Raw genomic sequence first — 17,805 nt, 5'->3', positions numbered from 1 at the left:
CGAGAGGAAGGACCCTGTCGAGTGCCCACTCAGAAATCCTACAGCTCCAGCGAGACGCTCCAGGCATTCGACCATGACCCTGCACGCATGCTGTTTGGAGGAAGAGTCAAGGAGATGGTGCACAAGGAAAGTGCAGAGTACAGCCGACCAGGTCAGCAAGAGCCCAAACACAACATCTGCTTATTGACATGTCAGAGGTGTCCAAACTTTTCTCTTTAACAAGGGGGGGCAGTGGAAAAGAGGAAAAATACCGGGGGGCATAGTACTCCTTCTGTGATAATATACAAAATATTTATCAAAGTGACTCCGCATGTGTGTATAGCACATATTTCTCAGGGCATAACAGATATTCTGGAATGATAATGTAGTTAAATTCACAGGACTGAATATTTACTTCTTTCTAGTGTGTTGTGGGTCAGTTGACTTTAAAGTTATGGATAACTGGGGTTACTACACTGCTGAAGTTTATACTTTACTTTCAAACAAAACATATCCTGCTGAGAAATCCATAGGCCATGATTGAGGCTATGACTGGTAAGTATGGTACTTATAACTGGATGGGATTCCAATGTTTTTGGAAAAAATATATAAACAGTTTACGAAATATGAAACTAGAAAAAGGTTGAGCCAAGATGTGCTATGAGCTGGCAAAATTATATAAAAAAAAAACTGCTGAAGTTCTAACTAAAAAAGATTGAATTTTTCAACAACAACAGTTCTAATCAGTGAAAAAATATTTTTCCAAATATATTTTAATATTGTAGTGGTTATTATGCCTGCCTTACACACAGAAAGTCCTGGGTTCAATCTCCAGAGGTACCACATACCTAATGGCGCCTCCTGTGGCTGCCTGTGTAGGCAGCAAAGACTCAAACTGTAATTTATTTATTTTTTTTTACCTTTTCTGATTTGTTTATCCTGATAATACACCTATAATGATTGGTTAATACCAAGTTAATACCAATACTAAGTACTGTCACACAGCAGCTACATTTTTTGGGTTATAAATATTTAGATGGAAGGAGTTTAGCTCCAAAAAATGTTAGCCTTATTTCATTAATAGACCAGATTCAGGTTGTTCCATACGGTGTTTGCTCAAATTATTATTATTGTAAATTGTATTTACCATTTAATCCTCACCCGTTTCCCTTTGTGTTAACCACAGTCAATGAAAATGGAAGAAAACCCCGGTAGAAAACGTCAGACTAAGACTCTGTCTCATTATATTTTTTAACACATTTTTTGCCTCACTTTGAGTGAGGTTCACTTTGACCTTAAAAAAATCCTGTTGCGCTGTGTTAAAATAACAGAGCTCGGTAAATAAGTCCCTGCTTAAATGAGCTGCTGGAAAGTGCGCTGATTTCTGTAATTAAAAAGTTTGAGCAGTGTTTTCTTCTGCTTAATGGCACTCCTCTGGCTCATAAGATTGCAATTAGAAAATCTCTCCATTAGTGGCCCGGCCTTACATTCTCTCCGTGCTAATTGGTGCCTGTTTTTAGAATTAATGGGATTGTGATGAAGTCATAGGAAGAAAACGTTTTTTTTTTTTTAATTATTATTATTTTATTTTAAAACAAGAGCGTTTAATGTTCACTACTGCTTCTTCCTTTATTACAGTTAATGTCAGATATGAATGTGAATGTGTGGAAATGGAACAACAGCTGTGCTAAGATTCTCTTTATATTTAGTGCATCTTAATTTACGTTGTTCTTAGAAAAGCATTTAAATACAGCACACTTTATTCCTCTAGATTTCTTGGACTTTATTCTATTTTTTTAATTGTGTAAAAGGTCAACATCAGTGTTGTTTTTGTACTAGTTTTAATGAGCATTCGTATCAATTTTTCCCAACTCTTATTAGAGAAAACTAGAAAATGCATTGGCCAAAGAATTTTAATGAATTGTAACATTCTCTGCTGCAACTTCTGGAAAATTCCAATATTAAATGGAACGTTTGTGTAGACGTGCTCTTTATTAATGTGGCCTTGCATGTCCAGAGTCTAGTACCAGGGTTATTGGGTTTTGAAATTGGCTAATTTTCAGCCAGTTATAGCAAACTTTTATTTATTTGGGCACTTTTATGTCTGTAATGGCAAACTTTTTAAAAGCTTTTCTATTTTTTCCACATCAAATGTATTACTGTTTTATTGTTTTTAATTGCTGGAAAAAACAGTACATAAACTATGTTCATTTCTGAACAAAAGATTCTTGCTACTGTACTTACAAAGTCATATTGTTTGAGCGAGGTACTGTAGTAATTCTCCTGTTTTACTCAGTCTTATTTACCCTTTAGACTAAAGAACACAAAAGGCTTCACCTTTGTCAGTATTAAACATGAAATAACAATTGTTTTTATTTTATTTTTTCTACGTAGCTTTTAGCTGCATTTTTGCGTATGATTATTTAATTAATTGTATGCTAAATCTGGCCTAATCTAAAATAATTTCTGGCCCCATGTTTTTTAAACTTGCTAATGTATCTTTATTTAACCTTATTTTAAATTTCCTCTTGGTTGTTTTTGTAACTTAACTTTCAGTAACTTCCTTGGATTCTTAGTAAAGCTGTTAGCACAACTTTTTAGTTTTTGAAAAAACAAACAAACATGTCAAAGTAAAAGATATTTTACTGAAACCATTCTCAGGAAAAAAGTAAGATTAAAAGAAATGGATTAATTAAAAAGTGAGGTGAAGCATTTGATCTGGTGACAGATATTCTTGGTTCTTGTCACGACGTGTTTTACATGAAAATTCCAAACAGCAGAACATTGCTTTTGATGCAGAGAGTTTTACTGAGGTGTTTTTGTTTATTAGAAATAAAACTATACTCACCCACGTCTTTAAAAGATGGAAAATATAATTAATTTTCCCTCAGTGTCTTTGAAGGCCTGACAGGCTTTAATTTAGTTTTATTTCTTATTTATTTATTTCCATTCAACAGCTTAGCCTGGAGTAATGAGGCCTAACAAACAAAGATAAAACAAAATAGTGTGTTGTTGATTATTCATTGCGGAGCAGAATGTGTCTGATTGACTTTATCAAGGTAGTAAATAAATATTGGTGCATTTCATTTTTATTTTTTATTTTTTATCTGTCTCTCTGAATTTTTAAGTGTAGATTAAACTGTTTAAAATGTGTGTTTTGTGCAGAAGTGTGTCCTTTTAGTGTCTCGTAGAGCTGAGTAATGTGAAAATCGTTTTTTATTACCCTTATGATTAGAGTTAAAGAAAACACTCTTCATAACGTTGACATTTGTTAAAGCATCATGGGAGGATGTCGCAGAGCTTCTTCGCTCTTTAACTGCCGCTCCTGGTCCCGGGGGCTCAGAAGGTTAAGTGTTCCTCTAAGTAGACCCCAGCTCTTGGTCATTAACCGGGTTGTTGCTTGGTTTGTTAACTTTTACAACTCTGTGTCCTCCTCACACACACACAGGGCAGACGTTTTCATTGAGGCAGCTCGGCATCTGTGAGCCACCCCCTCGCCGAGGCCTGGCTCTGTGCCCCGAGACGGGCCTCTCCCACCCGCTCAGCACCTATTCCAGGGGAACCGTCTTGGCCTCAGAGAACCATGAGCCTGTGTCACCTGAACGCACCATGTCTCTGTGGGGGACCGGGGCCAAGTCCGGGCAGAATTCCTGCCTCTCCAGCCGTTCCAACTCTGCGCTCACGCTCACCGACACGGAAATGGACAATAAATCTGACAACGAGATGGGTGAGTGAGCCACGCTTTTTTGTGTCCTGATTTTATGGTTTTCAGTGCTTAAAGAAGTAGCAGTAGGCTGGGTTATGGTTAGAGACAAGCTCCTGATTGGTGGAGGAGAGAGCAAGTGTGATTGGTGCTGCTGGTATCTGGTGAGACACTTGCAGCTGCTTTTGTGCATGTGTGTGTGTGTGTGTGGATCAAAAGAGTTTGAATTTGGCCTCCCTTCACTTCCATTCCTCTCCGTGTGATTGAGTCTTTGCTGGTCACCTGGACTCTCTCCACAGGAAGCAGGAGTTTGATAAAGTTTCCCCCGTGGGCTCGCGTCTCCTCAAAGATGGGCTTTGTGCTCAGAAATTCTTCAGTGGTTGACCGGACACGCACAATGGGTGATTAAATGGTTTGAAATGCAAATCTGTTGGAAACATGAGATACAGAATTTTTTTTTTTATTATTATTATTTGCAAAGGGCAAATATTTGAAGGAGATGTGTGTGTATACAACCTCAGTTTTGTTAGTAGAACAACAATCTAATTAATCTAACCAAAAAGTCTTTAGGTGACAGCAGGTACTTTAACATGTCATTGATGCTGCTTTTTAATAGATAATCTGTAGACTTTTCTTCTTTCTTTAACTTAAGACATTCTATTTCTTTGAACCTTTGTACTTTAACTTCTTTTAAGTTGCATTCTTTGTCAATTCTAAGCTAACGTTTGGATCCCTACAACACAATCTATGCCTTTTTTAATAGCTTTGATACATCTTTTAGCTAAAGCTCCCTGTCTTGATTTTGTTTTGGTAAATTTAGCTATTTATGATTAGTTTAATATCTTGTTACTATAACTTACGAAACAAACTAGTTTCCTGGCAAATTCCGACTCGTTTTTGGTTATTTATATTCCGATTGGTGCGGCGTGAGCAGCCACATAGCCAATCCAGATTCATCCAATGTGAAGCTGTAATTACTTTAGGACATAGATGATGTTGATGGTGAGTGGCAGGCAGTTAGAATAATTAGGTTTGATGACACTTTCCTGGCAGGAACATTAAGAAGAGGGCGAAAAAGTAAAAATGTCTTCCATTTATGTGCTATCACTTCTGACTCTGAAAACACCGGCCACTTCCTGACATTTTAGACAAGTCATTTTCTTAATGGCAGTATTCATCATGTTGAACTTGTCCCCGGGTGGTGCTGAGGTTGGGGCATTGAGGACACGGGCAGCAGCATCGGCATCAGCAGTGACAGTGGCTGTGTTAGTTTTCCCCTCGTCAAAATGCCATCAGATTTCAAACCAATCTGTTTGAGTTCGGTCTTTTTCCAAATGTTCAACACACTGTGTACATTTTATAAGTCTGTTAAAACTAAGTGGTGAAGGAAAACACAAGCCTCTCTGCTCCAGTCAGGACCAGCTGCTCAACATTCCAAATCACAGGCCTCTTCTGTAACTGTAGATTTTTTTTTACATGATCTCCATCAGTGTAATGCAGGTTCTCACGCACATCAAAATTAGAAAATGCTGGAGGCAAAACGTCCTTGAAGTAGTTTGGTATGACCTTTTTCTTATTATTAGTAAATGTTTGGGTAGTACGGTTGTTGCTTACAATTAAGAAGTTTCAACCTGGTTACTGAATCCTGGTAACTGCATCTTTTTGCAGTAAAACATGCTTGATCAATGTGCGGTATGAGGCCAATGAGGGGTCGCGTTGAATGACGCATTGAATAAAAAAATACATATATTTTTAGTAAAACCGATAAGCACTGTTTTGGAAGAAACTTTTTGTGCCTGAAACTACCTGTTTTATTGTGCACTCAGTGCTGATTTGTGCAGGTAAGTTTTAGCTTTTCTCATGGCACCACCTAATATTACCGAAAGTTCTGAGTCAGCTTCAGGGGAGAATGAACGTGGAACTTTTCTGCTTTTTGGCAACGACACTCTGTGAATTATCTACTCACCTGTGTGCTGTGTCTCCCTTACTGGCAGTGGAGTTTCTCTGCGTGCCGTAATATGCGTATGTGATTAGTGTATTATTTTTACCATAATATATTGAGAAACTGCACCCGTTAAAATAAATTGCACGGACAAATTTAAACAACCTCCAGAGGAGGACTGTGTCGGGGTCTGCGTTCAAACCACAGTCTGCCCGTGTGTGACCTCTGTTTTAAGTTCTGTACAATTCTTCTTTAATTATTTTAGTGATGTGAAACGTATCTGGAGAGAACACTGTGACTTTAGATGATTAAATACATTTTTTTTTTGTATTATATAGACTTGGAGCAAAGAAAAGCTTCACCTCTGTTCCACCTTTTGCACATAGATTTCAGTGTCTTCAGGAATCTCTGCACTTTTGACTTTCACCATTTAATGAAGCAGCTAAAAGAAATGGCCCATCCAGAGGATTCATCAAGTGAATATGCAGCAGAAGCTGCAACAAGGGGCCGTTCAGCCCCACTTATTCATAAATTAACTCAATATTTCACCCTAATTCACTCTGTTCTACAACATTCGACAGCGACCACTGCATATCTGCAGAAGGTCAGATCTACAAATGTTCCGTCCTCCCTGATCTGAGATTCCAAGACAGTCCTGTGTGGACTGATACAAGTGTTGTTGTTTTTTTCAGACATTGAATAATCCACTTGGGCTCATGCATCAGAGGGCGGAGATTTAATGAGTTGTTTTCAGAGGTGATGCATTTGCATTTTTGTAAACAGTACTTGAACTCACTGGAGTCTATTTTCTCCAAAGCCAGGATGCAGTGTACACAGTATAGGTGCTGTCAGATAAAGCACTCTGTATCTGCGTTTTTTTACTTCACCTGCAGTATAATCAATCAAATATTCTACATCTACAATATATAGAAAAATGTTTAGAAATCCCATGTTGAAATACAGGCTTTTTCCAAACTAGACAATGATAGGACGTTTGTTTTCAGAGTCATTTTTCTTCTTAAATCTTTATCTGAATTCCCATAGACACTGTAGACTAAACTTGAAAAAGTTGTTGCAAAAGTATATCCATCCACTCTTTGTTAACGGCCATTATCTTTGAATTTATGGAGCTGACTTTTATGGAAAAAATAATAAAAAATAATAAAAATAAAAATAGTAAAACTTGGTTTAATCTTATTAAAATCTATTACCTAAAGTTAACCAAATTGTATCCTAAAAAATAAAATTAAGATAAAACATGGAGCAAAACAAAATGAAATATTTTCCAAAATATGAATATAAAATGACAGCTAAGTGTTAGCCTAGCTACAATAGGCCAGAAATTCCATATAAATAGCTTGAGGATATTAGATTTAATTAAAAATGAATACAAAATTGTGAAAATTTAAGGTCAGAAATCAAAGGTTAGCAGTAATGATTAGCAAGAAAAACATTAATTTATTGATGGGTATTTACAGTTATTTTATCCTAGAAGCATATGTGTACCATTGTACTGCAAGTCGATACTGTAGTCCTCATAATCTGAGTTTGTACTCAAATAATATAATTATTAAATATCTGGATTAAAGGTCTTATTATAGTTAAAACTATTTAATGCTAGATGTTTTTTGTCTTCATTTTACTTCTTAATACTCTGTGTTTCAACTGTTCCGTGTTTAAATTTTCAACATGTCCTAGATGTATAGACAACTGCCGTTGCAGGTCATTCAATTTATATTCACTGTTATTTTTACCTCAACAGATTATTTATGACAGGACATGAAGTTGTTGGAGGGAAAAAAACACAGATGAAATATGTGACGCAGCCTCCATTGATTTTACACTTTAGAATAATCCCTGTGCCACTGATAGAATCCCAGGAAAACAAAATGGATTGATTAAAGAGTGTGTGTTATTGGTTTTCTAGTTGAAAGAAGGGTCAGGTGATCCTCAGCAGTGGGGGCATGTCTCAGTGGACGACACCCCCAGTGTGCACCGCGCATTGATTACTTGACCAGGCTACAATGTAGCTCTTGCAATCAGAGCAAAACTACAGGAACCTTTAAAGTATTAGATTTATTGTTTAATAAGCAGGAAAATTGTTTTGAATTTTGAATGCAGTGTTTGGGCTTAGGTTGACAAAAAGTTTTTAAAAAATGGTAATATTTGAAGAAAATAGTTAAATAATAAATAAATAAAAAGTGAAACACAGCTTTTAACAATTATCCCGATAGGTCAACAAATTTGCCAGAAATTTTACAAATTTATTGAAGGATTCTGAGGCCAGTCCCTAATAAATTGTATTAAACATAATTTCAAATGTCTGTCATCATCAAAAACGTGTGGTTAAAATGAAGCTGTTTCAGGGCAATCTTTTGTCATAGTTTTGGAATTATTTTGGCTGATTTTTAAAAGTGTTGGTATCATTTGATTGATTTACAGTTATTTTGTTTTCATTTTTAGGTAACTTAGAGACACTTTTTTTAGAGATACTAACCTTGATTTACTTTTGTTGTTGTGCTTCGTGTCATTCGACTAATATCAACCAATGTATTTTTGCAATTTTAGCCATAATTTAAAATGTTATCATTCCATTTCTGAAACACATTTTTTTCTCTTTCTTTTCCACTACACAAATAGCAACCATGGCGTATCTTTTTTAGCTATCCCTCCAGTCTGATAAGGTCTTGACCTAGTTTTTATTTAGAGTGTGCTAAGAAAACGTGTGATTTGATTAAACTCTAAGGAAACATAATTTCAATGAGAGGAATGAACATATTCATTATGTAACATGGAGGCAATTAATAATATATTTATTTATTTTCTGGTCAAATGTGTACATTTAGGATTTTTATGCAAACATTAAAATTACATCAGTTTATCAAAGTTATACTGTAGTTCTCAACGTTTTGAATGATAACATTTCAAATTAAGCATGAGGTAGTCTAATTTAATGTGTGTGAGAGTTCCATTTTTTTTAGTAAAATCAGAAGACAGTTATATTTTAGTAAGACAAGATTATAGTCTTATTAGACGGTAGATTTTTTTTTTTTAAAGAATCAACTGCGTGGTTAAACTGTCCAATTCTCCTGTTAAAGCGCGATGATGATGCTTCGCTGCAGTTTCATTTTCTTTTCATTTAATATTGAATTATGACACTTCAGGTGCGGCCGTTGCTCTGTATAATTATTTTTACAGCAGGCTGTCAGGTCAGCATGCAGCACAGCTGCACAGCTGCGCACAGACCGACACGACTACAACCAGCACCATGTGGACTGCGCTCAGTCCAGAATCAATATTACATCCCTCATAAAACATGAATGACTGCAGCAAACAGAAACACAGCATGGCCCTGTTCACTCCTGTTTCTAATAGGCTGTGAAGAACCTGGCATTGACTTGTAAGCTGCTGCAGCTCCAGCACTGGCTGCTGAGCCTGTGACAGCAGCTGCTGCTACTCTGCCACCTCCTCAGGATGAAGCATCAGCCATGACGTCTGTGGGTGGAGGGGACGCCCCTCTGCCCTCTGTATGACGGAGAGGAAGTCAATTTTTTTTTAAGATGCCTCTCGTTTATGCCTGATTTTTCCTAACATGTAGATGGAGATCCACTTGTGGCACATGAAGGAATTTTTTGGGTTTCCACTATAGTTTTCAATAAAATAATTTTAGTGTCAAAGCTGGGAAAATATGGAACATTTAAGGAGTGTTTACAGCACAGAGAAATATGTGAGAATTTGGATCTTTTTTTATTTTTCTCTATTTTATTGGTAATTGGCCAACCTGGACTGTTGGTTCACTTTGGTCGTTTGGCGAACATGTAGCTACCACTGAGGTATTTTCCGATACTTAGCTTTGGCTTCATTTCAGTTTTACTAATGTTTTGTAATCTCTTTTCTAGTTTTTTTTTTTTTTCAATTTACATATTTATTCAGATCAAATATTATTCAAATATAACTTAAGTTTATCTTTTTGCATTTTTAAAATTTAAAAATGTATCATTTTTATTTTACTACAAAGTGTTTTCGAAAACAGTTTTGACAGACTTGTTCTCAAGCTTAGCTAGATTTCTATCTTCTAGCCAAACTCGTCATTATAAAGTTGACTTGTAGTTTAATGTGACATAAATACAAACCAACATCACAAAATTAGCAGTGGTCTCGTAGAAACGTTACGTCATCAATTCTCTTTCTGACTTTGACTCTGTTGGAGAATCTCTGGATTAACGACACGTTTAAGAAAATGATGTTCATTTGTCACAGACACCGTTCCCCCTTTTCCGCAGTGGTGCTCTGCTCTCCGACTCATTGTGTGATCGGTACCAGTAAAAGGTTAATGGAATCAGTGGCCGAGTCACAGCAGACAGTGAGCTGTAGTACAGCCAGGACCAGAAGCCTCTAAATGTATGAAAGTGTACGCGCTGTAAAAGATGCATTTCAGATCCGTGCATGTATTCATCTTCTCTCACACACATATCACACTTTAGTTTCTCACACTTTGTCTTTTCCAAGATTAGAAGAGGCACGGAAAAAGTACAGACATTTACACACACACACACACACGTGGGATGTCACGCTGAAGAAGGTGGCACACCATCTGTCAAAGTCCTCGTCTCTGATCTGCATCTTGTATTGTGACAGTGGAATCAGCGTATTGATCGTAGCAGGCAGAAAAATCCTCCCTCACCCACTTTTCATAATTCAATATGGCACAGAAAATGGAATAAATAACATCAGACATTTTCTCCTCCATCAGAGAGGGCCGTCCATCTGTGATGATTTTTTTTTTAAGAACAATTCAAACCTGGCAAAGGAACCGAGTTTTCAGAGCTGGAGAAATGTATCTGTGGTCTTGTGAGATGTAGAAGAAGAAAAGGTAATGGTGGAGGAGGAGGAGACTTTGATTGCCATCATTTATTGTCGTCACTTTTCGTCTCGTATTTGCTGTCGCCCATCAAGTGCTGACATTGTCGATGCTCGCAGTGACAGAAAGGACAGAAAAGTGTCAGCAGGTGTCTCTCACTTTACCATTTCTATTTAAGAGTTTAAGAAATAAAATAAAAATCCTTGATGACATCAGCTCTCTGTGACATTTGAAGCTGTCGCCCAGTGAATGACACACTGACCCTGGCGGGCTGTGATTCATCATTGTGTGTGTGTGTGTGTGTGTGATTGGTGACTCTCTGTTTGTGAACGCATTAACAGGACAGCAGCACATGGTGTTAAAACAAACTGTACACTCACACCACAGATACCCCCCACAGAGTGGATGATCTGATGAGACTTCGGAGCGTCTTGCTGTATAAATTTGCATCTCAATGTTGCAAAACAGACTTTGTTGCAACCACAATGTGCCTTTGATATGAAGTCAGGGCTTCTTCATCCACGTCGACGATATGTTAATGTTGTTTTCAATAAAAGGACTTAAAATATAAAACAATCAGTAATGAAAGTGATTGCAGGATGATGCATTTTTAATTAATTAACCAACATCTACAGGCTTCCTCTACTCCGTCGGTACTGTGAAGCAGTGTTGGCCCAAAGGTGGGTCATGACCAGAAAGTGGGTTGAGTAAATAAATCTGGTGGGTACTGAGGCTTAAAAGTTCCATTAATACCAATTTTGACTGATCAAACCCAATAATCTTTATAAATATCAGGCCCTACCATTATCCCTCTGTCTAGAGCAGAATTCACCTAAGTATAGAAATACACTAGTACTACAGTCTGTACTGCAGTTCACTGTCAAGATGGACAGTAACGATCGTCACGTAATGAATGATTTTGGTTTAAAATAAGACTTTTCAAACTCTCTCTCTCTCTCTCTCTCTCTCTCTCTCTCTCTATGTTTCATAGTCCATTATTGTTGCTTAACTATCCTCTCATAATATACAGCTGTAACCTCTCTGCTGCAGCCTGGAGATTTATTTAAAATTATCGAAGACTCGATGGTCCCTGGGTCTGGCTCTCTCTGTCTTTCCTACGCATCGTTGGTTAATGTATAATTTATACATTTAATAGCTTCTCACTACCTCATTGTCTCATTTCCTAATATACCGTTGTGACTTTGCCACGGCCTTTTATTCTGTATATAAGTCTCTTTTCTTTTTTTTTTCTTCCTCTTCTTTGTCTCTTGTACATCCTCCCAGTTGATATACTTTGACATTCATAATGTTTTTTTTTTTACCGTCCTCTATTGTTGCTGAGCTTTTATTGCATATCATAATAAGTGACCGTGACTTTGCTGCTGCGTCCGTATACATACACAGTATGCAGTGCAAAAGTTTTTGATGGCTAGATACAAGTACTATAAACCTCCTGAAACAACCCACTGCCCACCACCCAGATGTTTCCTTTGGGTACTCTAATTTAATTAATAAGAGCAGTAAATAAATGATATTGTATATTGTAGCATTCACCATTTATTCTGCCTTTATACCAGTTGTTGTAGTTCCTTTAAAGATGCAGTTCCCCTACTCGACCTCTGCTTTTTTGCTGTAATTGTCACATATTGATATTTCTCTTGACAAACTCATTAAACCTTTCTTTTTTAATAATAATCATAATAAAAGACAAGACAACGCTGGACTCAATCTTACCACCTGCGGTCGTCAGGCCGGTGGACATGTGACTATGATTAGTAATCACTCTGCTGTTTGTCGATTATGACGGCCACTATTTACCAATCCTCTGGAGAAAATGGATCACTTCATTTCATCACACGCTTTAATTGAGTGATTGTATTACCACGGCAGACAGAAATAGTCTGGAAGTCATTTTCTACCCCATGAATATCAATGCAAGAAACACAGATTAGCATGTAGCTGCCGGAGTGTGATTGGTAATTACAGGTATGGCTGCTCATTTCCTCAGTAATAATGGACCATCAGATGTTTGTTCCCTCAACCCAGAAAATCCACCTCCTCCTCCCAAGATGTAAATTCTCATGTTAAACTGATCAGCTTTAAAGGGAACAATCACAAAATGAAAGTGGCGGAGAGCAGTGGACGGACCTCAGCGTGTCAGGTTGTTTATGAGACCATGACCCAGGCACTAGGACACGGTTTCGAACCGTGTAGAGTTCAGGCCGGGCTAAGAGGCCAATGCTTTTACCAATACAGGAAACTGCATAAATGATAGTGATTTAATCTCCTGCATGTTGTTTCTCAGAAAGAAATACATGCACATTTGTACAAGCACCTTTGACATTCTTTCATGATTAATCCTCACAGACAACATACTCTGTGTTATCAGGAAAATTAAGGCTGCAACCTAACATTTCATCAGCTGGCTTGTCTCATTACCAGGCCCTAACATAAATCTGTTGTGCAGTGTTTATTGCACATGTTCATTTATTATGTCCAGTGCACTTAACTTACATCACCGCTGCAGGGATATTACATGTTTAATGGCATGACTGTAGCGGGAGCTGCCTTCTCTGACCTGCAGAGACCGTTAGCACCATCCTGGATTTTTGATAGTCACATATTTGAACGTTGGCTTTATTAAGCTTCTTCCATGAGAGGTTAAACGGAGAATCAGATGACAAAAGAATGATGCAGAACCTAATAAGCTGATGAAGATGACCAGAGAGATGTGTTTACATGTGGTGAACACTGTTTCTGGGCAAATATTTTAGGATCTCTGAGCCTTTATAACTGTCTGTTGCTCATAAACCTCAAGAGAGTTTTTTGTGTTGGTTTTTTAGATGCTAAAGCAGTCATGGTGATCAATTTGGATCAATTTTCTCTATAAGTATAGAATAATAAAAATACCAAATTCAACAAGTAGATTTGTTAGATTGAAATACTGGACCTAAATATGAAGTTTTCAGACCTGTATTATCCTGGATTTACGTCACACGTTTTAAGTAGAGAAACAGAAAAGATGGTCATCTGTATTCCTGATTGGTGTATCAAATGTCTTTTGTATTCTCCAGCATTGACAAGATACACATTTATACTAAAGTTTAATAAATCCACAATCACACAGTTTTCCAGGAAGGAATTTGGTTTGTGCATTCAATTATTTCGCCAAGAATATCACATATAAATAGGTTGACCAGGTCTGAATTTCAAGTAAATTGTCTATTAAAAAGTTTTCATATCAATTTTGTAATGCATGGATAGAATGACAGACAACCTAATATCCTGAAACAATTTGAACAATTCTCCTCCATCCTCATGGTCCAAACACACATTGTTATTTACACACATTGTTTGTAAGTAGTTTTTGTTTCTCTCAGCAGCTGGAGCCTAAAGTACCATCTCAATGCACAGCATGTGTTTGGCCAGTGAATACAGATACTAGTACATAGATAATACAACAGCTGACAAAGTTGAAGAACAGATTGTGAAGGACAGTAGACCAAATAGAATTGCTGGAGTAAAAAGTTCTGGAAGGAACTGCACTGTCAAGATAAACATTAATGACTAAAATCCACCAACACTTGAAATTGTTTATTAACATGTCTCTGTGTATAGAATTCTGACATAAGAAGGAATGACACTAAAACTAAATTACAATGTGTCACTGGACAATATACTCACACTCACTATATATATATATATATATATATATATATATAGTCCATTACAGCCAGCAGTAAGGGTCCAAACCTGGTTAAAATGGTGAGGTAGTATCGGAAAGGGCATACGGTTAAAAAAAAAACAAAAACGTGTGGACTGTGGAAACCCCCTGAAGAAGGGAAGCAGGTGAAAGTGATTCTTCTTTCATTTCATATTGGATAAAATACATTTTCTCTCATTTCCCGCAGCAGCGCCTGTTCCTTGGCCCTGCTCCCCAGACTAAAGTACCAGTTTCCCGCTCATCCATTTAGTTTGCCGTCTTGTTCCCTTCACAATCTCTCCTCTCCCTCTCTGCTTGGTCCGCTGGAGTATTTGTTTTGTCTGTTGTCCTGGTGCTGTAGCTTTGACCTTTGCGCTCTTTGGAGTCCACAAAGTGACAGTCACAAAGTTGTAAGTCAAGGTGATTCTTCTTTTTGGCATCTCATCTGAATGTAGAGGCGTCGCTGCTGCTTTGTTTGTGACGCACTCGCAGGATCATCTCCTGTCACGCTTGTTGTCTCTTCTCTTCCATTTTCCACACTGTTGCTTTTTGAACTTGTGGCTCTTGTCTAAGGTTTTCTTTATGTCCTTGAAAGAGATGTTGAGGCTGAAACAGCTGTATTTTTTGGTTTTAAAGCTTTTAATGATTTGCATCAGTGTCAAAGTGTGTATCGAAATGGCAACACTGATTTACTAGCGTTATCGTCATTTGTTTCCCATGTTTAAACTTGGGAAGTTAATTAGAATATTCAAATCAGTTGAATTTGTTTTATCTGAATAAGTCCTGTCCCTTTGAACTATGAATGCAGAAATTATAAATATTTTTTACTTTTTATTATCCATCTAAAATATGTGGTTAAAATGAAAAATACAAGCACCCGCCACCATGTTTGGATGGAATAGTTAGCCCAAAAGATAAAACTAGTTAAATGGTATGAAAGGAGCATCCAACAAAGTCATGGGCTGAAGCAGATAAATGTTTTTTATCATTTAGTCCTGAACTATGTAAAATTAAATCATATGTTTATTATTTTGACTTTTGGATCCACTGCCTTACTTTTAGAAAACTCTACTTTTTTTCTAGTAATAAGATTGCATTGCATTCTATTAAAAAGCTTAGAAATAAATGCATAAAGTAATTGCAGCTTTGATGAAATATCACGACTAACTGTTGCCCATGGCTTCGGTGCAGTGCACTGTTGCTAATAATTTCTCCCATTTTCTCAATCTTAGCACAAAGTCCAATTAAGTGACCAGATGTAATGAGGAAAGTGTTCACAAAAATATATGTTGCTAATTGTGTTGGGCTGCTTCAATTTTCCCTTTTACGTAAGCAATTAAAAGTAACTTAAAATGTTCAATACATCACGGGTTGTTAGAGATGGCAGAGAGAATAGGACTTTTGTTCTAAAACATTAATAAATCCACTTCAGTCAGGATTTCAGGGATTTTTTTCACTTTGATACAAGAATCAAAGAGATTTATTTTTAGTGTGTTCACACAATGAGTCACATCTCTCCGACTTAATAAGGTGAAGGATGTTGTAGGCTTGACAGAAATGATGCATAAAAGCTTCTTTTTTTAATCTAATGCAAAGGTGTTTTTCTGCAGTGTAAAAACATGTCACAATTTACTTTAAACATTATCTGACACGAAAAGCCTATGGATATTTTCATTGTTACTGTCTGTACTTCAGACTGTAAACACCAATTAAAAAATATATATCTGCAAATTTAAAATTCTGGCTCGGGGGCCAATTGTGGTCATTTGACAGTTGTCATGTGGCCTTAATTTTTTTTATTTTTATGTTATCTTCTAAGTGTAACCATCAGGTTATGGATATTGTATTAGTTTAATGTCTTACTAATCACTACTGATAATAAGGGTAAATTGACTTATAAATATATTTACATGAGTATATATTTAAAACAATATAACTGTAGTACCACAAAAAAGATGATCGCACGCAAGAAATAAGTCAAAACTGTGCATTATTTAGGTTAATATCTCCCATGAAGAGTCATTTGCGTTTTGCGTATCATTTTCAATATAATGAGTAATAATAATAAAAATTTACAGCCTGAAATTACTGAGCTTTTAGTTGGAATAATTTCTTTTTTTTTTTTGAGTCACTGTGTCTCATCCTCATCGTACCAAGGAAGAGAGTATTTTTCAGTTTTATTTCATGCCTCGTGGTTTTAAAGATGTTACATCTCTGTATCTGCGCGCTGCAGATAAGACAACAATTAAAAATGGCATTAAAAAAATGTTGGCTATAAAAATCCCGTCTAGACGCCTTATTGTCGTCGTGGGACATTTGTGGCTGAAGCGTGTAAAGATGGCTTTGATAGAGCCTATATTATCAGATATATTTCTATATATATTAGTTCTATAGTCTTAATGTTTCATTTAATTAGTCAGGCAGTCTCTTCACACACACACACACACACACACACACACGTGGAGTGCAGGGAATAACTAATATGTCGGTCCTGATGTCTCCTGCAGAAGAAAAGGGAAGGAGGCGGAGCCATTTCACACCCTTCAGGATCTCTCCGTCGCCATTTCTGTCACTTTCTTAACTCTGGGAGAATTAAAAAGCCGAAAATAATCCAACTTGTTAAATTTGCATGCATTCTTGACATTTTCTTCTCACGAGTCCGAAGGCATCAAATCACTTTATAAAAACCTTGTGGGATTTTAAAAATATAATCTGGAAGATACTGCTCCCCAAAACCTTTCCCTCCAACCCAGTATGTTGTTCAAGCTAAAAGAAGTTTTTGTTTTATGTTTTTGCATTAGAATTTAGACAGACAGGTCGGTCCACAGAGGGCCGTACGTCCCAAGACAACAAGTCTCTAATGTCGAACATGGCAACCAAACTATTTTTTTCTTTATGTTGAAAGTTCAAAATATTCATTTAAACATTAAAATAAAAATAAAAAACACTTTAAAATATCCAGGTAAAAATACATTTAAATTCAACATAACACACAATTTACACAAAGAAGGTAAACAAGATCACATTTTTGATGATGCTGCTGCTGATGATGATGAGGATGATTTGTTTTCCTGTTCTTGAAGACATTTTTGTTTTGCACTTTTGATGGTAAAATCAGTGCTGATAAAGGACACTGGTCCACATACAAGGACTGATTGGATGAAATTGATGGCACATGATGGCAAAAACCACACACAAACCTACACACACACGCACACACATACTGGTACACTACACTTTTCCATACTGTACACTTTCCTACCTTAAGGGAGAAAGGTCAGTATCTAGAGGAGGAAATGGTGAGCCATTGTTATGATTGAGCACACGACAAGGTCCAGGGAGGACGCAGTGTCACTTTCATTGTCAAACTCATTATACCCGAAGACGAACACCACCCCTGCACCCCCACATCCCCCACTCTCATGTCACTTTTCTCCTCAGCAGTCATGTCAGGGAAGCTTTCCCGGTGGCTGTTTTGTGCACAAATATGCTGAACACACACTATATTGTCAATTGCTGCACAACAGAATGTGTGCTATAGCACTGGAGTGCGAATTTTGTCCAACAAAAGAAAAGCAACGGAAAACAGGTTTTTTTTTTAAAAAAAAAGAAAAACC

The 17,805-nt window shown here is 36.9% G+C and overlaps 1 protein-coding gene across 1 annotated transcript in view; it reads left to right on the top strand.

The window, feature by feature from the left end:
• Positions 1-17,805, top strand: part of LOC103390675 (teneurin-3-like) — a 210,477-nt gene that overhangs the window by 25,010 nt on the left and 167,662 nt on the right. The window contains 3 exon segments of the mRNA XM_008326610.3: positions 1-25; positions 27-151; positions 3,428-3,706. The exon segment at positions 1-25 is cut by the window's left edge and continues 322 nt beyond it. Of these exon segments, the coding sequence (XP_008324832.2) occupies positions 1-25; positions 27-151; positions 3,428-3,706 (429 nt within the window).

This window comes from Cynoglossus semilaevis, chromosome 15, assembly GCF_000523025.1.
Source record: "Cynoglossus semilaevis isolate Cse_v1.0 chromosome 15, Cse_v1.0, whole genome shotgun sequence".
Classification (NCBI taxonomy): Eukaryota; Metazoa; Chordata; class Actinopteri; order Pleuronectiformes; family Cynoglossidae; genus Cynoglossus; species Cynoglossus semilaevis.
This window is presented reverse-complemented; position numbering and strand designations above follow the sequence as displayed.